Here is a 26,215-nt window from a genome sequence, read left to right on the forward strand (position 1 = left end):
ACTGGAGTCACTTAAAAACAAACAAACTGATCTTCTCCAGGGCCTAGGACAGGTTTCAGTCCTTGCATAGTATGGACTCTTAATCATAGAAGAATACACATACCTGCCTGCGAGTTGCTACACAAGCACATCTCAGAGGATGAAGCATCATCAGCACAAGAACCAAAGAGTCCTTTCTCTGGCCCTGGAACCTCATACCAGGACTTAAGAACATAAGAACATAAGAAGAGCCTGCTGGATCAGGCCAGTGGCCCATCTAGTCCAGCATCCTGTTCTCACAGTGGCCAACCAGGTGCCTGGGGGAAGCCCGCAAGCAGGACACGAGTGCAAGAACACTCTCCCCTCCTGAGACTTCCGGCAACTGGTTTTCAGAAGCATGCTGCCTCTGACTAGGGTGGCACAGCACAGCCATCACGGCTAGTAGCCATTGATAGCCCTGTCCTCCATGAATTTGTCTAATCTTCTTTTAAAGCCGTCCAAGCTGGTGGCCATTACTGCATCTTGTGGGAGCAAATTCCATAGTTTAACTATGCGCTGAGTAAAGAAGTACTTCCTTTTGTCTGTCCTGAATCTTCCAACATTCAGCTTCTTTGAATGTCCACGAGTTCTAGTATTATGAGAGAGGGAGAAGAACTTTTCTCTATCCCCTTTCTCAATGCCATGCATAATTTTATACACTTCTATCATATCTCCTCTGACCCGCCTTTTCTCTAAACTAAAAAGCCCCAAATGCTGCAACCTTTCCTCGTAAGGGAGTCGCTCCATCCCCTTGATCATTCTGGTTGCCCTCTTCTGAACCTTTTCCAACTCTATAATATCCTTTTTGAGATGAGGCGACCAGAACTGTACACAGTATTCCAAATGCGGCCACACCATAGATTTATACAACGGCATTATGATATCGGCTGTTTTATTTTCAATACCTTTCCTAATTATTGCTAATTATCCTAATTATCTCCCATCTTGGTTTGGAGGCTCCTAGCATTAGCGTACAGGCACTTGTAAGCAGTGTCTCTCTTCAAGTGTCTTTGGCACTTGTGGTTTGGCCTGTGGTAATTTTGCTCTTCTGAATTTATATCCTGTGCCCCTGCTCTCACAATGCCTACTTCTAGGCCTACCCCTTTTAAAATTTCATCATTTCTTTGGTTTTTATCCCAGGGGGGAGGTTTATTCCGAACCGGACCTTTCTCAGCTCCTGTCGGGTTTCCCCCCTCAGTCAGTTTAAAAGCTGCTCTGCTACCTTTTTAATTTTAAGTGCCAGCAGTCTGGTTCCATTCTGGTTCAAGTGGAGCCCGTCCCTTTTGTACAGGCCCGGCTTGTCCCAAAATGTTCCCCAGTGCCTAACAAATCTAAACCCTTCCACCCGACACCATCGTCTCATCCACGCATTGAGACTGCAAAACTGGGCCTGTCTGGCTGGTCCTGTGCGTGGAACCGGTAGCATTTCAGAGAAAGCCACCTTGGAGGTCCTGGCTTTCAGCATCCTACCTAGCAACCTAAATTTTGCTTCCAGGACCTCACGGCTGCATTTCCCCATGTCGTTGGTGCCAACGTGCACCACGACCACTGACTCCTCCCCAGCACTGTCTACCAAACTATCTAAACGACGGGCGATATCCGCAAACTTCGCACCAGGCAGGCAAATCACCTTGCGGTCTACACGCCCATCACACACCCCACTGTCTATGTTCCTAATGATCGAATCACCCACTACAAGGATCCCTCCACCCCCTGGAGATATATCCTTACCACTGTCTGGTCTAAAAGCAATCAAGTATGCTCTTAAATTGGCACCTTCCTTCCTGATCTTGCCAGAACATAGTATTTATGGTTGATAGAAACTGAAGGAGAAGACTTGTGTTAAGTGTCATGAGCAAGAGCAAGGTTCCTTGCAAATGGGGTAGAGACAAAAGTCCTGTTTTCTAGGAAAGGATTGCACTTAAGCAGCAGTGGAGCAAGTAATTACGTTATGCTGTCCCTGAAGTCATTCCATACAACTGGGCTAGCAAACAAATGTATCAGAGGAACGATACTAGTTTGCGTTGTTTGAATGTCACAATTCCAACCAGTTCAGATGATAGCAACATAAAGACACTGGAAGCTTCTCTATACCAAGTCAGACCTCAGCATTGCCTACACTGACGAGCAGTAGCTCTCTGGTCTTTCAGACAGGAGTCCCTCCCAGCTCTACTTGGAGATGCCAGGATTGAACGTGGGACTTTCTGCATGCAAAGCAGATGTTCTGCCACTGAGCTGTGGCCCTTCCCATACTTTAAGTATCTGATGCTGCTGTATGTGTGGTGCCATGCCCTGGCCCCACCCCCACTGTCCACATAGGAAAGACCAATGTGAATAGACTTATGTTCTTTCAAAGAGACCTTTCAGATGGATCATACAAAATATCCGGGGAACCCATGGCTGGACCTCTTCAGTGAACTTCTGTGAGCCTCTACGGCACCTTGAGTTCTGTCTTGTGTTTTCTTATTAGTATTGTTGTGATGCAGGTAATGTAGCTGCCAGGTTCTCCATAGGATTCAGTCACCAAGTCATCTAAAGAAATGCACAAGAGACGGTTACCCTTAGAGATAACACGTTTATCTGTTGCAGTAAAAACAACAAAAAACAACAAAGTCTTCTGGCACTTTGAAGATGGTTACATTATTGTAGTATAAGATTTCATGGACAGGACTAGAGCCTGCTGTGTAAGATGTGTGAAATGGACAATGAAGATAGTGTGTGTGTATATATATGTGTGTGTGTGTGTGTGTGTACGCCAATGGGAGGGGAAGAATGCTCTGAGATGAAATTTAAAAATGAATGAACATACATCCTTAAATCAAAGCTATGAACTAATCGCATTCTTGGCTCTGAGAGGAAGGAAGGAAGGAATGATGCAACAAGTCTGTATTGGGAAAGAGCAACAGAAAAGAAAAAGAAAGGGTTCTGCTGGGAGAAGCTTGCCCTCTTAGGATGCTTCCAGATGGGAGATTAATTTGCAAACGAGTCACTGAGATATTGCAAATGGGCAGTTGGGAACAGTCTAACTTAATACAGGGGTTCTTAAACTGTCGTCTATGGACCGCTAGGGGCTTCAGGGGATCCATGAATTGGTCACAAAAAAAAATCAATTTCCAATAAAATAAAATTAATTGTATTTATTTATTTATGAGGGTCCATATGTTTCATTAGACTCTCAAAGGGGTCTGTGACACAAAAAAGATTGAGAACCACTGGCTTGATGGATTTTTCCCAGAGAGGGAATATCTGGTTTAAATGGGTTGGGGGTGTGTGTGGAGATACAGGCTGGCATTTTGATGCCAACAAAGTTGTGTGGGTGCTAAAAAACTTGCATGCATAAGGAGCCCCAATCCCACAATCAAAACCCATCTGAAAAGATACTTAGTGATAGGCTTGCAAAGGGGAAAAGGTAAAGCAGGGAATGGAAAGAAGAACTTCTGCAGCCTCTGCAAGATGAATATTGATTTTGAAAGATAAGTTAGAGCAGAGATTGGGGTAATTTAAAAAAAGCAGACAAACAGAGGAAGAAACTCTCCAGGGCATTTAACCTGCTTGATCAACAACAAAAACACTGAATCAAAACAGTAGAAACTAACTCTGGTCACAAGGCAGGTTGGATAGGAGTGGAGGATATTCATCAAAGCAGCATTAGCTGGTTAATTCATAGAACTGGATCTAGCCACCACTGAATTGCTATTATTTATATTATTTTAGCTTTTTAAAAAAAAAACAACCAGAAACACTGGAGAAAGAGCTGCGTGCAAGTGCTGAAAGTAAAGATGAAAACCTCCTTTATTCTGGGATAGCCTTTGAAATTGCCTTCAGGCCCTTACTTCTTATATGCCTTTAAACCACTTGCCCACCCCCCACCCCGCAATTCTGTAACCCTGGGTTGGGTTGACTTGACTAACTTTTCAGATGGATCCTACCTGAAATCAACTGTTTGCTTCAACTGACAAATGTATTACATTAGACTTATTATATTCAACTTTTTCATCATACTGGAGCCTCTTGTGGAACAAAGTAGGCCACATGGTACAAAACAGAAATCCAGTGCATGATCTGTGTCAGTTCAGTTGCACCCAGAGACAGCCCCATAGTTGTCATGGTGGCCTTGAAATCCTGATCTATCCAGATTCAGGGACCTCAAGACCAAGTCTGAAACTCCTTTTCTAGCTTAGATTTTTCCTGTTAGGCTGTGAGATGGTTGATACAGTAACTAAATCCCTGTTCTCTCAGGCCCAGCTCTGGGCACAAGAAGTCAATTATGGAAATGTTCCCCCATGCAATAGCTGGTGATGGATATTTTCTCCTTGTGGAATGCTACAACACTACCACAACCTCCTGCACCCTTTTCCATGGCTGCTGCAGACATGAGAACTGAACTGAAGACAGGAGAGATAAAGTAGGTTTCCCCTACCGCACCCAGCCATGTCTTAGTAAATCATGCCAGGTCGGTGCCTTCATCCAGTATTGAGGCCTAAATGATTGCTGTTTTATTAGGAACTGACCTGGCTTTGCTCAGCAGCAGCTGTAATTTTAGAGGCCAAACAGTTCCCCTTCCAGAAATCCCAGAGCTACAGGAAAAATCAGAATTAGGGAGAACTGCTGTCTTAGGAGATCCAGTACTATTTCCCTCACCTGGCCTATACTTTTATGCATTTCAGGATTTCTATACCCTTTACCAGATAGTAACAGGGTGATTTATACATTAAAAACTCCAGAAATGCAGAATATCTTTTTACATCAATTAAAACAGCAAACTAAAATAGTATCACAATATCAGTAAACCCGCAGCAGTTTCAACACTTAGATAATTCTGCAATGCCAGTATTCCATATTAGCCTCTTCAAGGCCTAGTGGACGAGGCATGTCTTTACTTGTCTCCTAAATGAAAGGAATGATGGAGCAAGACTAGGGTTGCCATATTGCCCGGTTAGCCGGGTTTTACCCGGATTCTATGCATGCCACCCGGCGCCCGGCTAGCCCCTTAGGTGGCCCGGATTCTCAGCTTTAATTTTTTTAAAAAATTAAGTTTCTAGGTGGTCCGGTTCTCGAGATATGCATAAAAACGTCAGCCCCCCCGACTGTTAAATCTTTCTTTAAACAGTACTGTATACTATAGCACTTCCTAGCTTTAACCCCGCCCATTCAGGATTGCAGCCAATCAGGCATTGTGTTTCAGTTTCATTGACCTGAGGCAGTGTCTAGAAAACAAAATGGTGGTTTCACCCCCTGTTTATCTGAAAATCTCATAAATTGGGCAAGTACATACATTTCAGTTTTTTTTCCTCTTGTGTGCAGGAGTCAGATCTTGGGCAGTGTTTTGAAAACCTTCCCAATGCTTGCTTTTTGTAAAAGCAATGCTAATCCCATATGCCCAGAGTAAATCCCATTGAATTCAATAGGACTTACTTTTGAGTAGACATGGTTATGAATGTGCTCAAAATCAATGGGACTTTGAAGTGAATGTAAAAAAGAATTGTGTTTGTGTTCTAACTCTTTCTGCCCCCTTCTCCAGCCCTATTTTAAAGCAAGTAGGCAGGGTTTACTTAGGTATTACAGTTTTTATTCTGTTGGAAAGTAATACTGATTCTTTTTAAACTAATACTGATTTTTCTGCAATGACCAACTGGTTTGACAATAAACTATTATATGGGCTGTATGTATTTATACATCTGCTGTGTGTGTGTGTATATGGAGTCTTTCCAACACCCCTGTGAGGTAGGGTTGTTGGAAACCAAGGCAGCTCACAAGAAATAAAGCCATTTAAAATCCAATAACCATAAAAACAAGTATAAACAGTTGCAAAACAGCATAAAGTGGCATGATTTGGAATTTTGGGTTGTGTGAATGAAGTTGCTTATCACTTGAGGTTGCATTTCTGTCCCTGTTTGAGTAAGCCCCACTGAATACACTGGGACTTGCTTCTGAATAAATAAACCTAGGATTGCACTATAAATATCTTTACAGTTTGTGTAAATAATAAATATATTTGATAGTCATGCTTATATAAATATTTCTTCATTTATCATATTTTTGGTTTTTGGTTAGGAATCCTGACTGGTTGTGAGATGCTTAGTTTTTTGCCTTATAGGAATCTTGTTGTGGTTGGTATGGTATTACATTTAGGAAAGTGTTACTGCCTTCTGTTTTTTTTTTCCTATTTGCATTTCACTTATCTTTAACCTCACTCCGTTACAGCCATAGAAGCAACAGCAGCATATGCAAGATAATTAACTCCCATTAGTGATAAGAACAAGAATTTATAATTATTATTTCAATTAAAAGAAGAGGCTTATCAATACTTTGAAGAGGACCAGATATTTATTTTCTTTCTGAGCCCAGGACTGGGTCTTTCATGATGCCTGGGGGGGGGGGGGTGAGCAGGAGAGTAGTCGATAAGACAGACATCCTGGCATTGGTAATCTAATTAGCAAGGTATGTGTGGGGTTGTTGCACACTTCCAGGCCCAGTTTCATTTTGAGTAGGGAGGTGGAACCTGTGTAGATGTGGTTGATCAAAGGGAGAAGAAATTTTGAGTTAAGCAAAGCTCTGCTTTTATAAAACCTAAGAAACATACAGATACTTTGAATGTCTGAGTGCCTGCACCAGTGGAATACTGGAGGAACCTGTAAAACTTGCTGCAACAGTATTTAGAACACAGTATGTGGTGTGAAAGACTCCTTTTCCTAATGTTTTGTCTTCTTGTTTTTCTCCACCCATCACATCTTTGAAATATATCGTATATGGTTAACCGTACTGCTGCCCTGACTTACTTTATGTTTGTTGCTATTTTGTGTTTTTATTATTTTTATATTGATTGTGTATTTTTATTGTTTTTATTATATTTGTAAGCTGTGCTGAGCTCTGTTTTTAACAGCAAAAGGGCAGGATATAAATTCTCTTAATCAATCAATAAATAGTCCATAGTGTTGGAAACTAGAGTCTAGGCATTTAAAGCTGAAAATGTTGCTTTAAAAAAAAGATTTCTCACATCTTTCCCCAGCTTTTGGTGGTAATTCCTAGGCACAAAACAAAACAACTGGACAATCCAAATATTAATATGCAAATATTTGCATAATATGCAAATAATATGCAAATAATTTGCATGATATGCAAATACTTTACATAATATGCAAATTAACCTGCCCGGATTTGTGGAACTGGAATATGGCAACCCTAAGCAAGACGCACCTCCATCGGGAGGTTATTCCAGAGTTTCCTAATGCCATAGTTTCCTCTCCCCTATACACCCCTACACTAGGGCACGAGTTCCTTCACCATTCAAAGCCTGTTCTACCTAACATGAGAGGCATAGCATAGCATGAGCATCAGAAAAGAAACTGTTAAGACCAGGTCAATATTTCATACTGCTGTTGTTATGTCCCCACATTGCTATGTCTACCTCCATGCCCCAGAATCTCGGAGGATCCATGCTGAGTGTAGCATAAATTGATTCTTGCTCTTAAGCTTAGATTTCCAGGTTCATACACATTCTGCTACATTTCATCCCTCATTGTATTAAAACTGAAGGGCATATCTAATGTAATTTTAATAAACTACTAGGAAACATAAATAATCAGCTTCTAATTGGAAAGTGGCATTAAAAAGTTTTCCCTTTTATCACAGTAAATCTACCAAGCAGTAGTATAACCAACAGATTTAATTAATGCCAAACATGATCAAGGAGGCTGTAAGTAGTGTGTCATTTGTGAGACAGTAAAAAAATCCGCTTTGTTTGTATGCAGGTGGAGATGGGAAATCTCTTAAAGAGAGATGCTTTGGAACCCTTAGTAATTTGGATGTGCACTGCCAATGCAAAGGCTATTTCTGGTGAATGCTGACAACACTGGTTAAATATAGGGAAAGGATGGCTATAGACTTAAGTCATGTGGCCCTCCCTTATCAATGTGGCCCTTGGGAATTTCCCTAAGCCATGCACCCTTCTCAGGCCATACCTTTCACCGGCCTTCTTCCACACCCTCCTCAAGTGCTTTTGCCTGGCTCGAATGTGCCAACTGTGATAATGCCTTTTCATTACCTGGATGGAGGATGGTAAGGGAGGGGGTGTGTGTGTATGTGTGTGTGTGTGACCTTCTGTGGCTGTTGGCCATGCTCCAGATTCTCAGCAGCATTTCCTAAAGGTGTCCTCCCTCCCTGGACCTCTCACACTCAAAATCAGAACAACAACCTTCAATCAACAACTTGTCAACTTTCTAATGCAGAGGCCCAATTGGCCCTTTGCACACTGGGCATCTGGGGAGTTGGCAAGTCCTCCCAGGTGAAGATCTGTCAGAGTTGCAGGGACGGAAAGAGTTGGGCAAAATAATACACTGTTTTGTAAGGCAGAGATGGGAAAGTTGTGCCACCCCTGCAATTCCTATCATCCCCGACCATTGGTCATGCTGGCTGGGGTTGATGGGATTTGTAGTCCAGCAACATCTGGAGGGCTGGAGGTTCCCCATCTTTGCTATAAGGGAAAGGGTGTTGCACAGTGGTAGAGCACATGACTTGCCTGCAAAAAGTTGCTGGTTCAATCCCAGCCACCTCCAGGGAGGGGTGGGGAAAGCTCCTGTCTGAAGCCCTGGAGAGTTGCTGCTTGTCTGTGTTGGCCAGGGGTGAAGAAGCTGGTAGCCCTCCAGGTGTTGTTGGACTCCAGCTCCCATCAGCCCCAGCCAGCATGGCTGATGGTCGAGGATGATTATTGGAGTTGCTGTACCACAACATCTGGAGGGTCATCAGTTTCCCCATCCCTTGTTTAAACAATACGGAACTAGTTGGACCAATGATCTGACTGTGAATTAATTAATGTGAAATGTGATCATGCCAGTAGCACTGTCTTTTTTCCCCCTTCCCTCACACTTCTTTCTCTGTTACCCTTATGGGCCATTTTGAAACCTTTCTGTGCAAAAGGATTGCTCTCCAACACTATTGGGAAGGCCTCTTGGACACTTCAAGGGCAGCAGCTGCCAACGCTGTACCTGTTATTCGACACATAAATATAGAACAGCAGTCTCTGAGCTGTCAAGGGCTGTAGCATGAAATTCACACCAAAAAAAGTGTGGAGGGAGGGAGGAAGCCTAGGCATGTTCATTGCAAGCTCCATTAGAACTGGGGACAGGAAATCAACATTTGACAACCTGGAGGGAATAATACTGAATTTTAAAAATTGCTTTTACAGATCATTTTTGAGACTGCATCATAGCAAGTTTGCTTTTGAAATCTGCTGTGTATGCTCTCCTCTAATGACAGCCACTATTTTTATAGGTTTACTTCCCTACACCCATCATGGGATAACGTCATTTCTCTGAAAAGCTCATTTCTCTGAGATTTAACTGGTTCAGAGAGCTGCTTCCTGCCCTGCTGGCTTCATGATTGGCTACACTAATCTGGAAGTGAAGGATGCAATATGAACAGGAGAAGAGGGTAAAAACTGTGCAGGGAATTTGCAGAACAATCCCATGGCAATCCTTGCTGGGAATCACAGGGGATGGGGGGAGTGTGCTGTTGCACTCACGCCCTGTGTGCTGACTTCCTGAGGGCATCTGCTTGGCCACTGTAAGAACAGGATGCTGGAGTAGATGGGCCTTTGGCTGGATCCAGATGGGCTCTTATGTTTTTCATTTGGACTGTGGCAACACTGTTGTATCTCTGCCCTGCCCAGTCTTCTGCTGTTGGGATAAGTGGAGATCAATTCATTCAGTTCCTTCATTTGCACTATGGGGAAAATAACAATATGGAGACCTGAAAACTTGCATGGTAGTTCTAAAGGCTGCTAATATAATGTAAGAATCATAGAAGAGTAGAGTTGGAAGGGGCTTATAAGGCCATTGAGTCCAACCCCCTGCTTAGTGCAGGAATCCAGGTGTCTCTCCAGCTGCCTCTTTAATGCCTCCAGTGTTGGAGAGCCCACCACCTCTCTAGATAATTGGTTCCATTGTTGTACCACTCTAACAGTTAGAAAGTTTTTCCTGATGTTCACATGAAATTTGGCTTCCTGCAACTTGAGCCCATGATTCTGGGACCTGTACTCTGGGATGAGCGAGAAGAGACCCTGGCCCTCCTCTTGTATGACAACCTTTCAAGTACTTGAAGAATGCTGTCATATTTCCCTTCAGTCTTCTCTTGTCAAGGCTAAACATGCCCAGTTCTTTCAGTCCCTCTTCATAGGGCTTTGTTTCCAGTCCCCGGAACAAAGAGAAATGCTTTGAACAATCTAACGTGCTAGGTATTGTTATTAAAGGAATATATACAGTTGGGTGCACAGGTGCAAGCACCAGAAACTGACACTCCATAAGTATGACATGCAGTAAGCAACATGGATTGGATTCCCTTCCTGCATGCCTCTTTATTTTAGAAAATTCATTTGTGTTGTAACTGAAGGAAGGAATATTGCTAATGCACAACTTTGAACAAGGAAGCAACATGCTTGTTGTTTCTTTTGACTCTAGAGAGTTAAAAGGACACCATCAAAAGAGAAACTACAATAGTAAGTAAGGATAGGCATAATGCATGAGTTTACATTCAGTAAAATCTTATTACTTAGAGGTGTTTTTTTAAAGTCCTCCCTTTATTTTGATGTTCTTTGAAACTGCTGGTCACAATTCAGTGTTCTGTTCATGTTCACTTTCTTTTGTTAACTCAAAGCCATTTACCTGTTTGTGTGACTTTTGTTTCCTAGCACACAGAGAATCCCTGCCTTGTTTACAAGAAAAACAGCACCTACCACTGTATGTTTACTGAAATATCTAATAATAGACCATTTCTCTTGAGATCAGGGACTGACAAACAGGATTTGATGCTCAGGCTTCAAATGATGGTGCCGTTTCCTGAGTCATCATCACCTCACACTTGCGCTTTCTGCACCAGTAGTGAAGAAGCGGAAAGAGCAGCTCTCTGAACAGTCTTGCATTGTTGTTCTTTTCCTTTTCTCTTGTAGCCTGCCTACTTCAAGCTGAACTGGTGAATTATGAGCGAGTCAAGGAATATTGTCTGAAAGTACTGAAGAAAGAAGGAGAGAACTTCAAGGCACTCTATCGTTCAGGTGTAGCCTTCTACCACCTTGGAGACTACAACAAGGCACTTTACTACTTGAAAGAAGCAAGGTCCCGACAGCCAACAGGTATTGGTAGTAAGGAGGAATCATTGTCAGGTTGTATCTAAATTAATGCTCCCTTTTTAGAAATAATTGTTTCCAAGAGGGACAAACACCTCTCTTCTCATCCTGGTAGATCACACTTACCTACAGAGAATAGAGGCAAAGATTAGAATGAGATATTAAACTCGGGATATGGTTGCCACTCAATACTGCAATCCTGATTCTCTCTCCCCCCACTTATCTATACCCATAACATCATTACATAGTGCATTTCACTCCACAACATCAGTAACCTGTGATTGTGCAGGCAGAGAAACACGTAATATATTGGTGTCTCATCACAGGTAAGTTGTTATAAAGTGGGGCTACAATTTCCAGGACCCACACGGCAGTTCAAGAGTATGCTCTGTGCAGCTTCAGCAGATGGGCAGGAGCACTCACAACTCACAAACAGAATCACTAGTAAGAACAGCCAAAGCCTGCCCCTTGAAACACTTTCTCAAAAGCTGATCCTCAGAAACAAAACCCAAAATGTAGCCCATTCAGCTCTCTAAATTCTCAGGTAGAGGTTCTTTTACAGCCCTGTTACCTGAAAACTTTTAAAGTGAATCTGGCAGAGACAGAACCTGGGACTTTACCCATGCGTATTATGACTGCTAAGCTGGGACACTTCTTTTAACAATCATTGGATTTATATGAGAATAAATTTATTTCTGCATTTCTCAATTATCATTGGCTATAGAGGCCAGATTTGATGGTCCTCATGACATGGCAGTGATAAGGTGACCAGATACCAATTTTTCTCCAGTCTGATGAAAGCAACTCTTATTGCTATTATGGGAGGCTGCAGCAGAACTAGGAAGAAGGTGGAAGTGAATTTATTGCAACACTGAGACCTTGAGTTTCCCAAAGATGCATGCCAGGAAACACAGTATTTAACAAAATAACAAAATTTCATATATAAAGAATACAAAAATATATAAATCGTATATATATACACACACAAGAGATTATGTGTGTACACATACACATAAAAACCAACCAACCACTAAATTCCCGCCAAAAGGAAAGTTTCTACATCACTTCTTTTAGAATACACTGCAGGTGACTTCCTGGAGGAAGGGGAGCAGCTGTCGAGAGAGCTTCAGTGTGTGCTCTTACTGTGCATGCATTGAGGTCACTCTCCAAAGGCTGAACGCTGAAATCCCAATGTGATGTTAAGCAGGATGTGGTCTTCAACATTCAAAAATAGAATCTTTCCAGTTTCTGATTTGCAAAAGAAAAGAAAGTTGTGGAAGTATTAAAACATGATATGACCTCAATGTGTTGGAGCCAACTCAGAAAAGACCCACTAAAATTAATGGACCCATGTTAGTCATGTCCATTAATTGCAGTGGGTCCGCTTTGAGTATGACTAAGACAGAATATAACCCAATGCTTCTCATAAAGTTAACAAATAAAAAGGAGGAAAAGGATGCTGTGTTAGGTCAACCCCACCCCTTCCCCAGCATCTGGTACCAAGGATAGTGCATGCATTAGCCCTTGCTGCATTACAGCTGCATCATGTAAAAGACTGTTGGTTGTGTCCAAGTTGACAGCATCAATCATCTCTTGGACAGAGAAAATGAATCCAAGATCACCTTCACAATGCCACCCATGCAAGCTATCAGTGCTATCACAACTGGCATTAGCAAGCATCTAACTGGTAAATGAGTGGGACGGGGGGGGAGTCTACTCATAAGGATCCATAGATTGGGACTGCTATCCAGTTGGGTTGAGGTCAAGTTCTGTGCTTCAGCAAAAGAGACACAAGAAGTGTGTTGCTTTGTTTTCCACAGGACATGCAAAGAATTTAGGCTTGCTGTGCCCTCTTAGTATCCCACACGAGGTATTATGCTTACATCTGTCATGTTTGAGCAGCATTTTGCCTGAAGCAGTTTCCATTTGGCTTGAACAGCTGCACGCCCTATACTTGCTCAGCCAATGTGCTCATATACCCTTTCAGTCAGCCTAGATTAGAGGCTACCATCCCTCCTCATGCAGAGGTTAATGGAAATGCCTTGTGAAGATGACAACCAATTAGAGGGGCGAACAAAATTATCCTCAATTTTTCTTCTTGAGGTCCAAATAAGGTTCAAGAACTGGATTATGATTCCATTCTTTGCACATTTCATCGGAATGATAACCTCTACACATTTCTGTCCTTTTCTTTTATGGCGTACAACCTGCTTTTCTTCATTTATAAAAGAGATGGGAATATCTTCTTTTAAAAAAAATGTTGCCTCAAAACCACAATTTTCAGTCACAGTGTCTAAGGATTGGAGTGAGTTCCTCTTTATGCACAGAAAAAAGAGAATTGATTTGAAACTGCCAACTAACTGGGGAGGAGGAGAGTCCACCTGTTTTGTTTTGTTTTTTGTTTTGGTGCAAAAGCTGGAGACTGAATCAAGTTGGCAGAATTTGAGTAAAACTCAGCAGCATTGAAATCGCAGTGATGAAATCCATAGCCCTCCCATATCTGCTCAGGCACCTGATCATTGACTTCGTCTTGGGCACCACGTCACCTGTTGCTGTGTCTGGAGCCTTCATACCTGCCCTCCACAGGCTCTGTTGGGGTGAAAGTAGCACAGCAGAAGAAAAAGCAGGCAGCTGTGGCAGAGCAACAGGGCACGTGACAGCAATACAGTCGTGAGCACTCTCACAGCTGCTTCTCTGTGCAGACAGCCCCCCCACACCCTGCACTAGTACCCAACTGTAGGATCAGACCAGTGCAGCTGCTGGCACTGGAATGCATTTGCTTTCAATTGTGCCCCGTGTCCCATTTTGTACCCCAGACGCCAAATGCCTCAGACCGATTCTGTTGCCAAAGGGACCTCTCCAGAGTTGGGTCAGTGGGGTTTTGCCTCAGAGACCCCACAAGCCCAAAGTTGGCTGGAGGCATTTTGAAGGCCATCCAGAGGAAGATGATTTGACATGACTGCTCTTCCTCTGGGTTCTTCAAAGCAGATAGGACAGAGACCCTTCAAATGAGGCTCCACAACTCCCTCGTTTCTCTGGTTGCAAGAGTCCCTCATTCCCAGGGAAGGTCCCAGCACAGAAGACAGAGGACAAAGCTGGAGGCAGCCCAATGATGCCAGAGACCCAGGCCCTAAGTTAGGATACTGCCCATTTAAATTCTTGCTTGCTTGCCGCTTTGGCACTTGGTTAGGTCTGTTTCACAATTCAACTTCAACCCTCCGCCAAAAAGACCCTTGTTGTTGAACTACAACTCACATCATTCCTGACCTTTGACCAGAGCTGATGAAGTCCAACAAGATCTGGAGGGCCACCTCTAATTCAGGCGCTTACCTGAACTCAGGCTTGCATTTGAAAATGTAAATGTACTGCCTTCAAGTCGATCCCGACTTATGGCGACCCTATGAATAGGGTGTTCATGGTAAGTGGTATTCAGAGGCGGTTTACCATTGCCTCCCTCTGAGGCTAGTCCTCCCCAGCTGGCTAGGGCCTGCTCAGCTTGCCACAGCTGCACAAGCCAGCCCCTTCCTTGTCCGCAACTGCCAGCTGGGGGGCAACTGTGCTCCTTGGGACTATGTAGCTTGCCCAAGGCTGCACAGGTGGCAGGGTGCATAACCCCTAAGCCACTCACTGTGGGGGTTGATCTTTAGCTGGCCCTTGACACCCAGGAGACACGAGTGGGGATTTGAACTCGCAGACTCTGGACTCCCAGCCAGGCTCTCCCCACTGTGCTATACCAGCTGCTAGACTTGCATTTAACTTCCATTATTGCCTGAAGTTTGCACTGGGAGCTGTCCCACGTCCTGCCCTGCTTGGTCTGACTTTTGCTACTTGGATCTTGGGTATTGGACTGCAGGGCTCAATGCACAGGGCTGCCTCCAGCCCATCTTCAGCTGCACCTCATAGCTTTGCCAGAGCAAGACATCTGCCAGTGTCTGCTGGGATCCACCCTTCGCCTGGCTGCACCCAGCTACCAGCATTGTTGAAAGCAAACGTCGACAATGTTGTTTGCAACTTAAACCTGTTATTGTGATGTAGGCCATCACTTCTGAAGGTTGAATCTATGCGTTTTGAAGACAGAGTGGTAGAACAAAGAAAAACTATTATAGCTTTTTTAAAAAAGAAAGAATGAAGTGGTGAGATAAAGTATTTGAAGCGCTCTCACAACAGCAATGTGTTATATAAATGTTTATTATTACTATTACTACAGTCCTAGCCTTCCTTGCCCCCAGTTTATCTGTCTGCAAAATGGTGGCATTTATTCTTCTTTGCTTTTTGTGAGCCCTCACGCTTGAGATATGCTGAGTGTGTATTGTCTCAGTATATCTATTTAATAAGGATGCATTAGGACAAGCCGGAGGAAGATTACTTCTCTGAACAAAAGAATTTCTTAAATGGCCAGCAGGAATTTACACCACAGAAGGCTCCTCTGTTCTGAAAGCCTGCTAGTGGTGAAGCAAATATCTTACAGCTATTTATTTTCCTGCCAAAGGCTTACAGAGCTGAAAACTAACCTGCCCAAATTGCTTTCCCTCCCCCCCCCCGCACCCTCTAACCTCAACCACAAAATATGCTGAGAGGGATCTGAGGTAATTGTGCATTTCTCCCATTAAACAAGGTGATTGGAAGAAGGACAGGAGACCATTAAAAAGTTATGACAGATTTTTATAAACCATGCTGGCCAGATATGAACTAGATTATTGGTACGGTTGTAGTAGCGGAAACTTTCCACTCTGCTGTTTTGCGAGAATCTCCCTGTAGAGAAGGCCTCAGTCTCACCACCACAACACTTCTCTCTGTCAATTCCCCACCCCCAGGAAAGATAGACAGGGACTGACCCTACTACCAGTCACACATTTACAGCAAGGACGAGGAACCTAGAGTCCTCTAGATGTTGCTCCCATCATCCCTGACCATTACCCATGCTATCTGGGGCTGATGGGATTTGGAATCCAAGAACTTTGGGGGGAGGGGAGAATATCATTACTACAAGACCAGCAATTATAATGACTATGATGATGATTTCGCCATCAGTGTACAAGGCAGTTTCCAGAATGCAAGAGGAGAGGGTCCCTGCCCCAAGCAACTTACAATACAAAAGTTGACCTTGGGGGAAACAGAAGAAGGAATGGAAAAGAGGGATAAACAGGGGAGAATATTCAGTTGTTGCAGTTGCATGAGTTTAGACATACAGGCTGGATTGCAGTAGGTCATGAAAACTCTGAGGTTGTGCCAAACGTTTCATGGAAATGTGGTTTTAAGGAGAAACTGAAGGACGCAGGAGACACGTTATCATGCAGGTATTCAAGAAGCCAGATTCAAGCATGTGGGGACTGCATGACCACAGCAAAAGAGCAGAATCTTTTGATAGTTGAACAATGTACTGTCTACTTGCATTCTTTAGTTCCCAAACTAAACGTTAGAATATAAGCACTTAAGAAGAGCCCTGCTGAATCTGACCAAAGTCATGTCTAGTCTGGCATCCTGTTCTCACAGTGGCCAACCAGATGTCCTAGGGAAGCCCACAAGTAGAACATGAGCCCAGTAGCACTCTTCCCACTTGCGTTCCCAAGCAACTGGTATTCAGAGACATACTGCCTCCAATACTGAAGGTAGCACACAACCATTATGAGCCTTATCGTCAATGAATCTGTCCACCCCACTTTCAGAGCTGTCCAAGTTGGTGGCTATTACTACCTCTTGTGGGAGCATATTCCATAGTTTAACCATGCGCTGTGTGAAAGTACTTTCTTTTGTTTGTCCTGAATCTTCCAACATTCAGATTCATTGGATGACCCTGAGCTCTAATATTATGAAAGAAATGTCTTTCTATTCACGTTCTCCCACATCATGCATAATTTTATACACCTCTATCATGTCCCTCTTAATTGCCTTTTTTTGTAAACTCAGAAGCCCTAGATGTTATCACCTTTCCTCATGAGGAGATGCTTCAGCCCCTTCAACATATTAATTGCCATTTTCTGCACTGTTTCCAGCTCAACAATATCCCTTTTGAGATGTGGAGACCAGAACTGTATACAATATTCCAAGCATGATCGCACCATAGATTTATAAAACAGCATTATGATATTGGCAGTTTTATTTTCAGTCCCTTTCCTAATTATGTCTAACATGGAATTCATGTTTCTACAGCTGCTGCACACTGGATCTAGTTATCCATTAAGACTTCAAGATCTCTTTCTTGGTCAGTCACCACCAGTTCAGGCCCCATTAGTGTATATGTGATGTTAGACTTTTTGCCCCTATGTGCACCACTTCATTTGCTTATGTCTAGGTTAAAAGCACCAGTTCCAGTATAATCCTTGAGAGACCCAACTTCTTACATCTCTCTATTGTGAGAAATGTCCATTTATTCCTACTCAGCTTCCTGCTCTTTAACCAGTTACTGATCCATAAGAGGACCTGTCATCTTTCCTATACCTTCTAAGCTTACCCTGGAGCTTTTGGTGAGGTACTGTATCAAAGGGTTTTGAACATCCAAGTACACAATTTCTTATGCATCATTCCTATCCACATGCTTGACACTCTCAAAGAACTCTAGAAGGTTAGTTAGACAGGATTTGCCTTTGCAGACGCCATTCTGGTTCTTCTTTAGCAAGACTTGTTCTTCTGTATACTTAGTAATTTTATACTTAACAATGCTTTTCACTAGGAATATGCATCAACACTGTGTGTACCTTGAATTACAAGATGAATTGGGAAGATCTTGGGAATGCTCTCACATTTCTGAGCTGGAACATGCCATTAACAAGGCATCTCAAGTTAGACCAGGAAATCCCGTAGCTTCCAAGTTGCTCTGTGTCCTTGGCTGTCTAAAACATGCAAAAATCATCTTCAGTGGATGCCATCTGGGTCCAGTGATTTGTTCATTTTTAACTTGTCAGTAAGTCCTAAACCTTTATCTCTTGTCACCACTATGTGCCTCATTTCCTCAGCCTAAAAGTGCAAATCCCTCATCCTAATACCACCAACTCATCTACATGTTTAGACTTCTGCTCTGCTCTGCTCTGCCTGTCGATGTGGAACAAGTAGCATTTTGTAGAAAGCTATCTTGAATGTCTTGGACTTCAGCCTCCTATTTAGTAGCAACCTGAATGCTGCTTCCAGGAATACTTTACTACATTTCCCTACATCATTCTGGGAGGAAGAGCAGGATATAAAATTAATTAATTAATTAATTAATAATCAGTCATGCAAACATGCACCACAACCACCGAATGCACTACAGCATTATCTAGTAGGATATCTGGATGACATGTGACATCCTTAACCTTTGCCCCAGACATGCAAGTCACCATGCATGCTGCACATTTACCACAAACCCAATTATGTGGGCTAATGACTGAATGACCCCCTGCTAGGACAGAGGAGAGTGGGGGCATTTTTTACATAGCCAAAATACTCCTGGAAAAAAAACACCCTGTTGGCTTGACCCTAGTAACTTTTTGGATCCTGACTAGGTCTAAATAGTTAATAAGCAGGCCCAACTAAATATAGGTCACATCCACACTGTGCATTTAAAGCACTCTTATATCACTTTAACAGTCATGGCTTCCCCAAAGAATCCTGAGAACTGTAGTTTGGGGTGCTGGGAATTGTAGTTCTGTGAGGGGTAAACTACAGTCCCCAGCATTCTTTGGGGGAAGCCATGTGCTTCATATGTGTGTTAAATGTGCTTTGAATGTATGATGTGGATGTGCCAAGATTTCTATCCTGCTACCACTGGAATGTGCAGAAGTTGCCAGCAAGGATGGCCCAGCCCAGTATGCCATAGAGGAGGCTGCATGGGATGTCAGAATTCAAGGAGCACCAGCCTATTCTGGAGAACCGTCAACAGCAGGGAACCCAATCTCTCTCCAGTGTGTCCTACCTACGGTACCCATGGTCTTCTCAAATGCACCTCCATTTCCCAGATTTATGCTCACTTCATTCACTTATGGATCAAGGGATAAAGGATTGCAACTGGAGAAACCCTTAAGGGGGAGTACAATCCACCCCACCTCCCACACATGATAGGATGCTGAAGGAGGAGACCAGCAAAATTAATTTTTGCAAAGGGCAGCAGCACAGTTTGAACTGACCATAGAATCATAGAGTTGGAAGGGGTCTATAAGGCCATCTAGTCCAACTCCCTGCTCAATGCAGGAATCCAAATTCCTGTTGTTACCATCAGGGTGACATGGCTGTGGCCACTTTGCCATGTTATGAATCATGTGATATACTTGATGTTTTCCCAATACACATCCTTGGACCAAGAAACACTCTTATACTGCCACAAACACAAATTACTTTTTCCATCAGAAAACTGGTGTAACATTTCAGGATAGCTTATCAAAAGAGGAAAGAGGTAACGGTTGTTAAGTTGTAGCACTATCCATTCTAACTGAATGCAAAGCCATTCATGTTCATCTCCTAAGAGGAGAAAAATAGAAAGGGGATACGTTACCAGTGGAAATGTGGAAAAGTTTTCAAGAAGAGCTTGAATCAAAAACTCAATGAAGAGTTTCCCGTCATGGGATGAGGTATGTGGAGAGGTAAGTCTGAGAGTCTGCGTTAAGAGAGAGTTCTGTCTAGCAAGCACTGGGAGTGTCTGGTGGCATCAACTTAGCTCGATCCTGTTCTTGAAAACAGGATTCCCAGCTCTTGAAAACAGAATGCACTTGATTAATTATCCACATGAATGAACTTGTGCTATGGTGGGTCACTGGCTACATTTCTCATGGCGCTGATGGGAAGCATGATCTCCAACTGGCACATTACATGCTGGACTTTCATCTTTGCCTTCCCTTTCTCCCTCCCCTTTTAGTTATCTGATCACTACAAGCTTCAGCATGTGTGATTTTATTATTATTATTTATTAGATTTATTAGTCGCCCATCTGGCTGGTTATCCAGCCACTCTGGGCAGCGTACAGCATAAAAACATACAAATGCATTAAAACATTAAAATCTCAAACAGTAGTAATAAAACCTACCTTTTCTACATTAATTAGCCTGGTTCCATTTTGGAGTTAAGGTCCATTACGAGTTTTGCAAGTGATGGCTATGATGGGCCATATAAAACATTGTTTTTGTTGTTATGTGCCTTCAAGTCAATTTTGATTTATGGTGATCCTATGAATCAGCAACCTCCAATAGCATCTGTTATAAACCACCCTGTTCAGATGTTGTAAGTTCAGGTCTGTGGCTTCCTTTATGGAATCAATCCATCTGAGCTCCTGCTGGGAGGATGGGCGGGATATAAATCAAATAATAAATGAATGAATAAATGAATTGATTTCTTCCTGCAATTCTGCATAAAATCTCTCAAATTCCTCTTCTTCTGTGTTTGCCATTGGAACACAGACTTGGATGATGGTTATGTTAATAGGTTTCCCATTAAATCTCATTGATATCATTCACTCAGACCTTGCATTATAGCTCTTAATTGCTTTTGCTACATCACTTCTCACTCCTCCTGCTGGGAGGAAGGGCAGGATATAAATAAATAAATATTAAAGCAACCCCATTTCTTCCTCATTCCTGTCCATTTTAATTCACTCACGCCAAGTATTGTAATGTTGATGCGTTCCATTTCTTGCTTGACAATTTCTAACTTTCCTTGGTTCATGGTTCTCACGTTCCATGTTCCTATTTTGTTTGTCGTACAACTCCAGACTCTCCTTTCGCATCTGTGTGCATCAGCCTCTGGGCTTCCATTCAGCTTTGACCCAGTGGCATCATTAGTCACAGCGCTGCTCGTACTTGTCCGTTGCTCTTCCCCAGTAGCTCGCTGAGTGCCTTCTGACCTAGGAGTCTCATCTTCCAGCACTATCTCATGTTGCATTTTGGATACTCTGTTCATAGGGTTTTCGTGGTAAGAGGTATTCAGAGGTGGTTTACCATTGCCTTCCTCTGAGTCTGGATGCACCTTAGTCTGGTGCCTCAGCTTTGACCATTCTGCCTTGGGTGCCCCTAGCCTCTTGGTCTAGACTCCTGAAGGCATTGCTGTCAGATTCTTCAACACTCTCAGACCCCCTCACCATTTTAAGGTGTGCATCTTAGAGGAGGATATAAAACAGCTCTGTATTTTTGAAGTCTTCAGCAAAAGTTCAAATCCAGCTTTGTTTCCTTAAAATGAGCAGAGCAAATGTACTGAAGGGACCACACTAGTCACAGAGTTAGTAAAACATGTGCATGTTTTCCTATTTGCCCACAATTTATTTATTCAGTTCATTTTGATCCTGCTGTTCAGTCCAAGGACTCACAAAGTGGCCTACAGGTAATTAAAACAATAATATTTCTAATCAGCAATACAAAAATATGAAACAGTTGAAGAACAATACCTACGTTAAAACAAAAATAAAAGAACTGGGAGGCTTAAAAGAGGAGATAGTCATACTCAGTATGTGCAAAAACCTTTCCTTCCTAGAGACATTTTCTTTTTGACTACAGCAGTTTTCACCAACCTTCTGCCCTCTGCATATATTGGGCTACAGTTCCATCAGCCCCAGCTGTAATACTAAGCTGGCAAAGGCTGCACTATAGGCACTGCAAAATGACACTGTTCTTACCTGTAGGGGGCATTGTATGAACTCAGGAAATAGTTTTTGCACGGAGAAAAGCACACCTGATATCCCAGAAGTAGTTAGCTAACTAAAGCATTATTGTATCCATCACAAGCTAATGAGGGCGGGTGGGATACAGGGGGGTACCCATGTTAGATGATGATTGTGATGATTGTGATTGTGATGATGATGATGATGATTACCATCATCATCATCATTACATATCCCGCTTAACTGCCAAACAACAAAGCCAACAAAGTCACAATTTCTGAAACAATAGGAAAACCAAAACACAGCCCTCCTTCAAAGTTTGAACATATCCAAATTTTGTGATGCAGGTCTCCAACCAACCAGTGTTTACACAAATGCAGTATTTAGTCAAAGTGTGCATAAAAATGAATATATACATGAAAATAACATACAAAAATGCATTGTTAGAAGAAACTGCTTGCAAAAATCATCATCATCATCATCACTGTTTATTTGTATGCTGCCTTTCCATAACAATTTATGCACAAGGTGGCTCACAACATGAACAGAAAAAAAAGTTACACAACTCACTTTAAGAAATAAATCCAAATGGTCAATAAGTTAACAAAAACATCATAAAAACATACAATAAATTGATACATCCTTATAATTCTTAATAAAATCCAACAATAAAATACAGAAGCATAATCCCAATAATAGCAAAACAAAAAAATGACCATCAGAAATCAAACTTTTACCCAAACAGAAGCCCCTAAACAATACCCCACAGTCAAGGTGGTCTCTGGCATCTTCAGGTAGTGATACCTTCTGCAGCTGCAATGTATATGTTACTCAAAATGCCATACAAAAAGGTCTTTATTAAAAGAAATTTGCACTAAAACGCTGAAGAATTTTGATGAGGATTTTTAAAAAATTGACAAATTGTTGCAGCAAAATGGAGAACTGAATTTAATATTGGACAAATGAGAGACTGAGGGAACTGAGTTAACAGATCCTTCCATCCTTAGCTAAGAGACATAGTCTAACCATGGTCAATAGCCATTGATATACTACATTTTGATAAAACAGCTGCTGGTAAATTGATACACTTTTATAGAATAGCTGGTAGTATATTTGAAGTGCAGGAGTTCATCATTACAGCCCCCCCATAAGTGTGCCCTGAGGAGACTCTAAAAATGCAGACAGTTGCATTAATCCATTATTTCACACACACACACCAAAAAGCAGCAGTAAATAGCATAATGCCCAGTTTATTAGGATCAGTATGACTGCAGTATGCCTCTTGGAGGCCATCTGCCCCTGAATGCCAGTTGCAAGTGGGGAGAGCGCTCCCGTCCTGCCCGTGGGCTTCCGGTTGGCCACTGAGAGAACAGAATACTGGACTAGATGGGTCTTTGGTTGGATCCAGCAGGTCTCATGTTCTAATGTGCAAAGATGGCTGGGAGTAAGATCCACTGAACTCAGTGGTGCTTACCTCTGACTGCATATGTTCATCTTGTTATACACAGTGAGCATCAGTAAAAGGCCTCCAGCTGAAATGCAACCTTGAGCTTTTAATTAGAAATGCAATCTATTTTGCAAAGATGTGTTGCCATTTAAGCTGCTAGCATGAGGTAGGACAGGAAAGAAGCATTCAGCTGCTTCCTGATTATTTCCCTTATTCTCTGACTCTCTCTACACTAACCTCTCACAAGCAAACGTTTTCACTTTGTTAATAGGGCAAGGAGGATCTATCAATTATCCGAGCTTTCTGGCAGATGACATCATTGGTCCTGCTCTGAAAAAAATCCCAGAGCTGCGTTCCCTTGTGCCCCTCCCCCACCCCACTGCTCCACTGTCTAGCTTCCATGACGGATACGTCTCAGGCTGTGCTTTTTTCTGGTGTGGGCATTTGGAGTTGCTTTGCTTCCTCTACACGCATATAAAAGCAAAGTCCTGATTGTGCCACACACCAGCATGTCCAATAAACAGAACCCAGCCACTGGGAACTGCGGCCATTCCAATCAGCATACCTCTACCTCTTCATCAGCGTAACTACAGGTGGGGTTATGCAGATAAAGGGGTACGGCTATGCTGACGGGAATGGACTCACTTCTCAGTGACTGAAATGTCCCTAATGCTGTTCCTAGTGGCCCCTACGATATATGGACCAGCCTTCACCAACCTGTCTGGCTGGGGCTGATGGGAGTTGTAGTCCACAACATCTGGAGGGCACCAGATTGGTGAAGGCTGATGTAGACCCTCTGTTCCCTAGCTGAACAATCAGCAGCTTTGGAATGATGATCTCTGATCTAACATGAATGGTGGTTGCTTCTCAGTTTCAAGCAAGGCATTGTGCTAAGCAGGTACCTTTTGGTCCTCTCCCTCCCACAGATACCAACGTTGTGCGGTACATCCAGCTGACAGAGATGAAGCTTAGCAGATGTTCCCAGAAGGAAAAAGAAGCTTTGTGAGAAGTCGGCACTCTGTTCTGCGGGACTGCCTGAGAGGACGTTTCCTTTCCTGAATGCCCATTGGGTGGATTTTCCTCCTCACTGGCTCTACCTTAGCTGACAGTCTTTTCTGCCAACTCCCTGCTTTACTTTTGATCTTAGCTGGAGTGGGGAGGGGTTGTTGATCAGTTGTTGTTTTTTTAAAAGAAGAGACTCAGCCTTTGGATCTGGCATTGGCTGTTTACCAGCACAAATAATAAAAACTGAGCCCTCAAAGCACAATCGCTTTAATCAGCTGTGTTCTGGGACTTTGGCTGAAGGTTTGAAGGCAGCGATGGAAGGGGATCTACTCTCGCCTTGTGCTTTTACTATTTGCTGCTGTTATCTTCACCAGCATACAGGAGGCTGGCCTGCTTTCGGCCACGCCATGAGAGCCAGACCTCAGTTTGGCAGCTTTTCTACATTGGTAGATTATTAAGTTCCAGCAAGAAGCTGCTTCCTCAAAGTCCCATCCCACTAAGGTTCATTTGCAACACATTCTGTTTAAAGCACCGGCAGGGTGGGTGGGCAGAATGTACTTTAAACTAGTACTTTGGAGTCTGAAAATAGGAAGGGCTTTGGTGACATGGCAGAACCTGAAATGGAATGTGAAAGGACACTGTACTGTTTGAGGAATAAAACTGTGGAATGGTTAATATCAAATACACATTGTTGAACAGGCAGAAAATTATTATTACATTTACTACTATTATTACTATTATTATTATTATTATTTTAGAAGGCACCCCTGGTCTCTCTTACTTAAAGAGGCAGCATGACCATGTAACTAGTCTCAGCTCAGACCGTGGAAACTGGTCACTTACCCTTTCTTTGCCTCAGTTTCTCCATCCGTACAGTGGGGACAATAATGCCTCCCTACCTCACAGGGGGTGTTGTGAGGATTTGTTAGTTGATGTTTGTATAGTGCTAAATATTATTATTGGTACACTGGACTGAGTTTGCAATCTTTCCGCTTCGTTGGCGTGCCTCTCTGAATCTTCTCTCTTTCATTCATACTGGGCATGCTGTTGCCAGACAAAGCTATGCAGGAAAGAGGCCATCATCCTAAGAGCTAAACTGTTGATGAATGAATTCGCACAGTAGGGATAGAGCAGGCAGGAATGGTTCAAACCTCCCTCCAAATTCTTATACAGGCCTGTGGCAAATTTTAGGACATAAGCCAGTCAACTGCAAGTGCTTTTTAGGTCCATTGATCTCAATGGGGAGAACTAACCATGTTGCCAGCTCTCTCTCTCTCTCTCTCTCTCTCTCTCTCTCTCTCTCTCTCTCTCTCTCTCTCTCACTCACTCACTCACTCACACACACTCACACACACTCACTCACACACACACACACTGAAATCAAAGTGTGTCATTTTGGCTAAATTGTCATTTCCAAGGCCTACAGTGTCCAGCTTTTTTGATAGCAGAAATATATTAAGCTGTCATATACTGAGTGAGTCAGGCTCTTGGTACATCTCACCCTGTCCATGCAGTCTGCTCTGAGTGGCAGTGGCTGCCCAAGGCCTGAAATAGAGATGTCCTAGCCTGCTGCCTGCAGTCTTTTAATTAGAGGTGCTGGGGGCTGGATCTGGGCTGCATGGAGGAGGAAAAGAAAGGAAAATCCCATTGCAAAAAGTGGGAAAGTCCCCCTGCATGAGTGGAACCTAGAAAAAAATGTAGTTCTTCATTCAGATGTGCAGTCATTATTATTCCTGAGTGGAACGTGGTTGTGTGTTGCAATAAGCACCCAGCTATCAGACATTTCTGTGAAGTGGGTGATAGAAACACACCTCTCCTTGTAGCACTTTGTAATTGTTTAAAGTGCTTTTTTTAGGGCACAACCAGCTCCCTGTGGAGCTGCACAGAAAAACCTGTTATGGTTAGCACTAATATTGGTGAGGGTACTTAACCGTCACATCTTATCATGCAAGTACCTTTTCACATATACACCAGGCTTTACATCCGACGGTATGAAAATGGCTTAAATCATATTCTAGGCTAGAAACCAGGCAAAAATCCTCATATTGTCTATGAATCCTGATGATGACAT

General features: G+C 42.8%; 1 protein-coding gene across 1 annotated transcript in view; it reads left to right on the plus strand.

Annotated features, from left to right (window-relative positions):
• Positions 1-25,116, plus strand: part of TTC9 (tetratricopeptide repeat domain 9) — a 38,734-nt gene extending 13,618 nt beyond the window's left edge. The window contains exons 2-3 of the mRNA XM_061611169.1: positions 10,961-11,143; positions 24,066-25,116. Coding sequence (XP_061467153.1) covers positions 10,961-11,143; positions 24,066-24,145 — 263 coding nt within the window. The 3' untranslated portion in view covers positions 24,146-25,116. The remainder of the gene's footprint in view (positions 1-10,960; positions 11,144-24,065) is intronic.
• The last annotated feature ends 1,099 nt before the right edge of the window (positions 25,117-26,215 follow it).

This window comes from Rhineura floridana, chromosome 2 (genome assembly GCF_030035675.1).
Source record: "Rhineura floridana isolate rRhiFlo1 chromosome 2, rRhiFlo1.hap2, whole genome shotgun sequence".
Taxonomy (NCBI): Eukaryota; Metazoa; Chordata; class Lepidosauria; order Squamata; family Rhineuridae; genus Rhineura; species Rhineura floridana.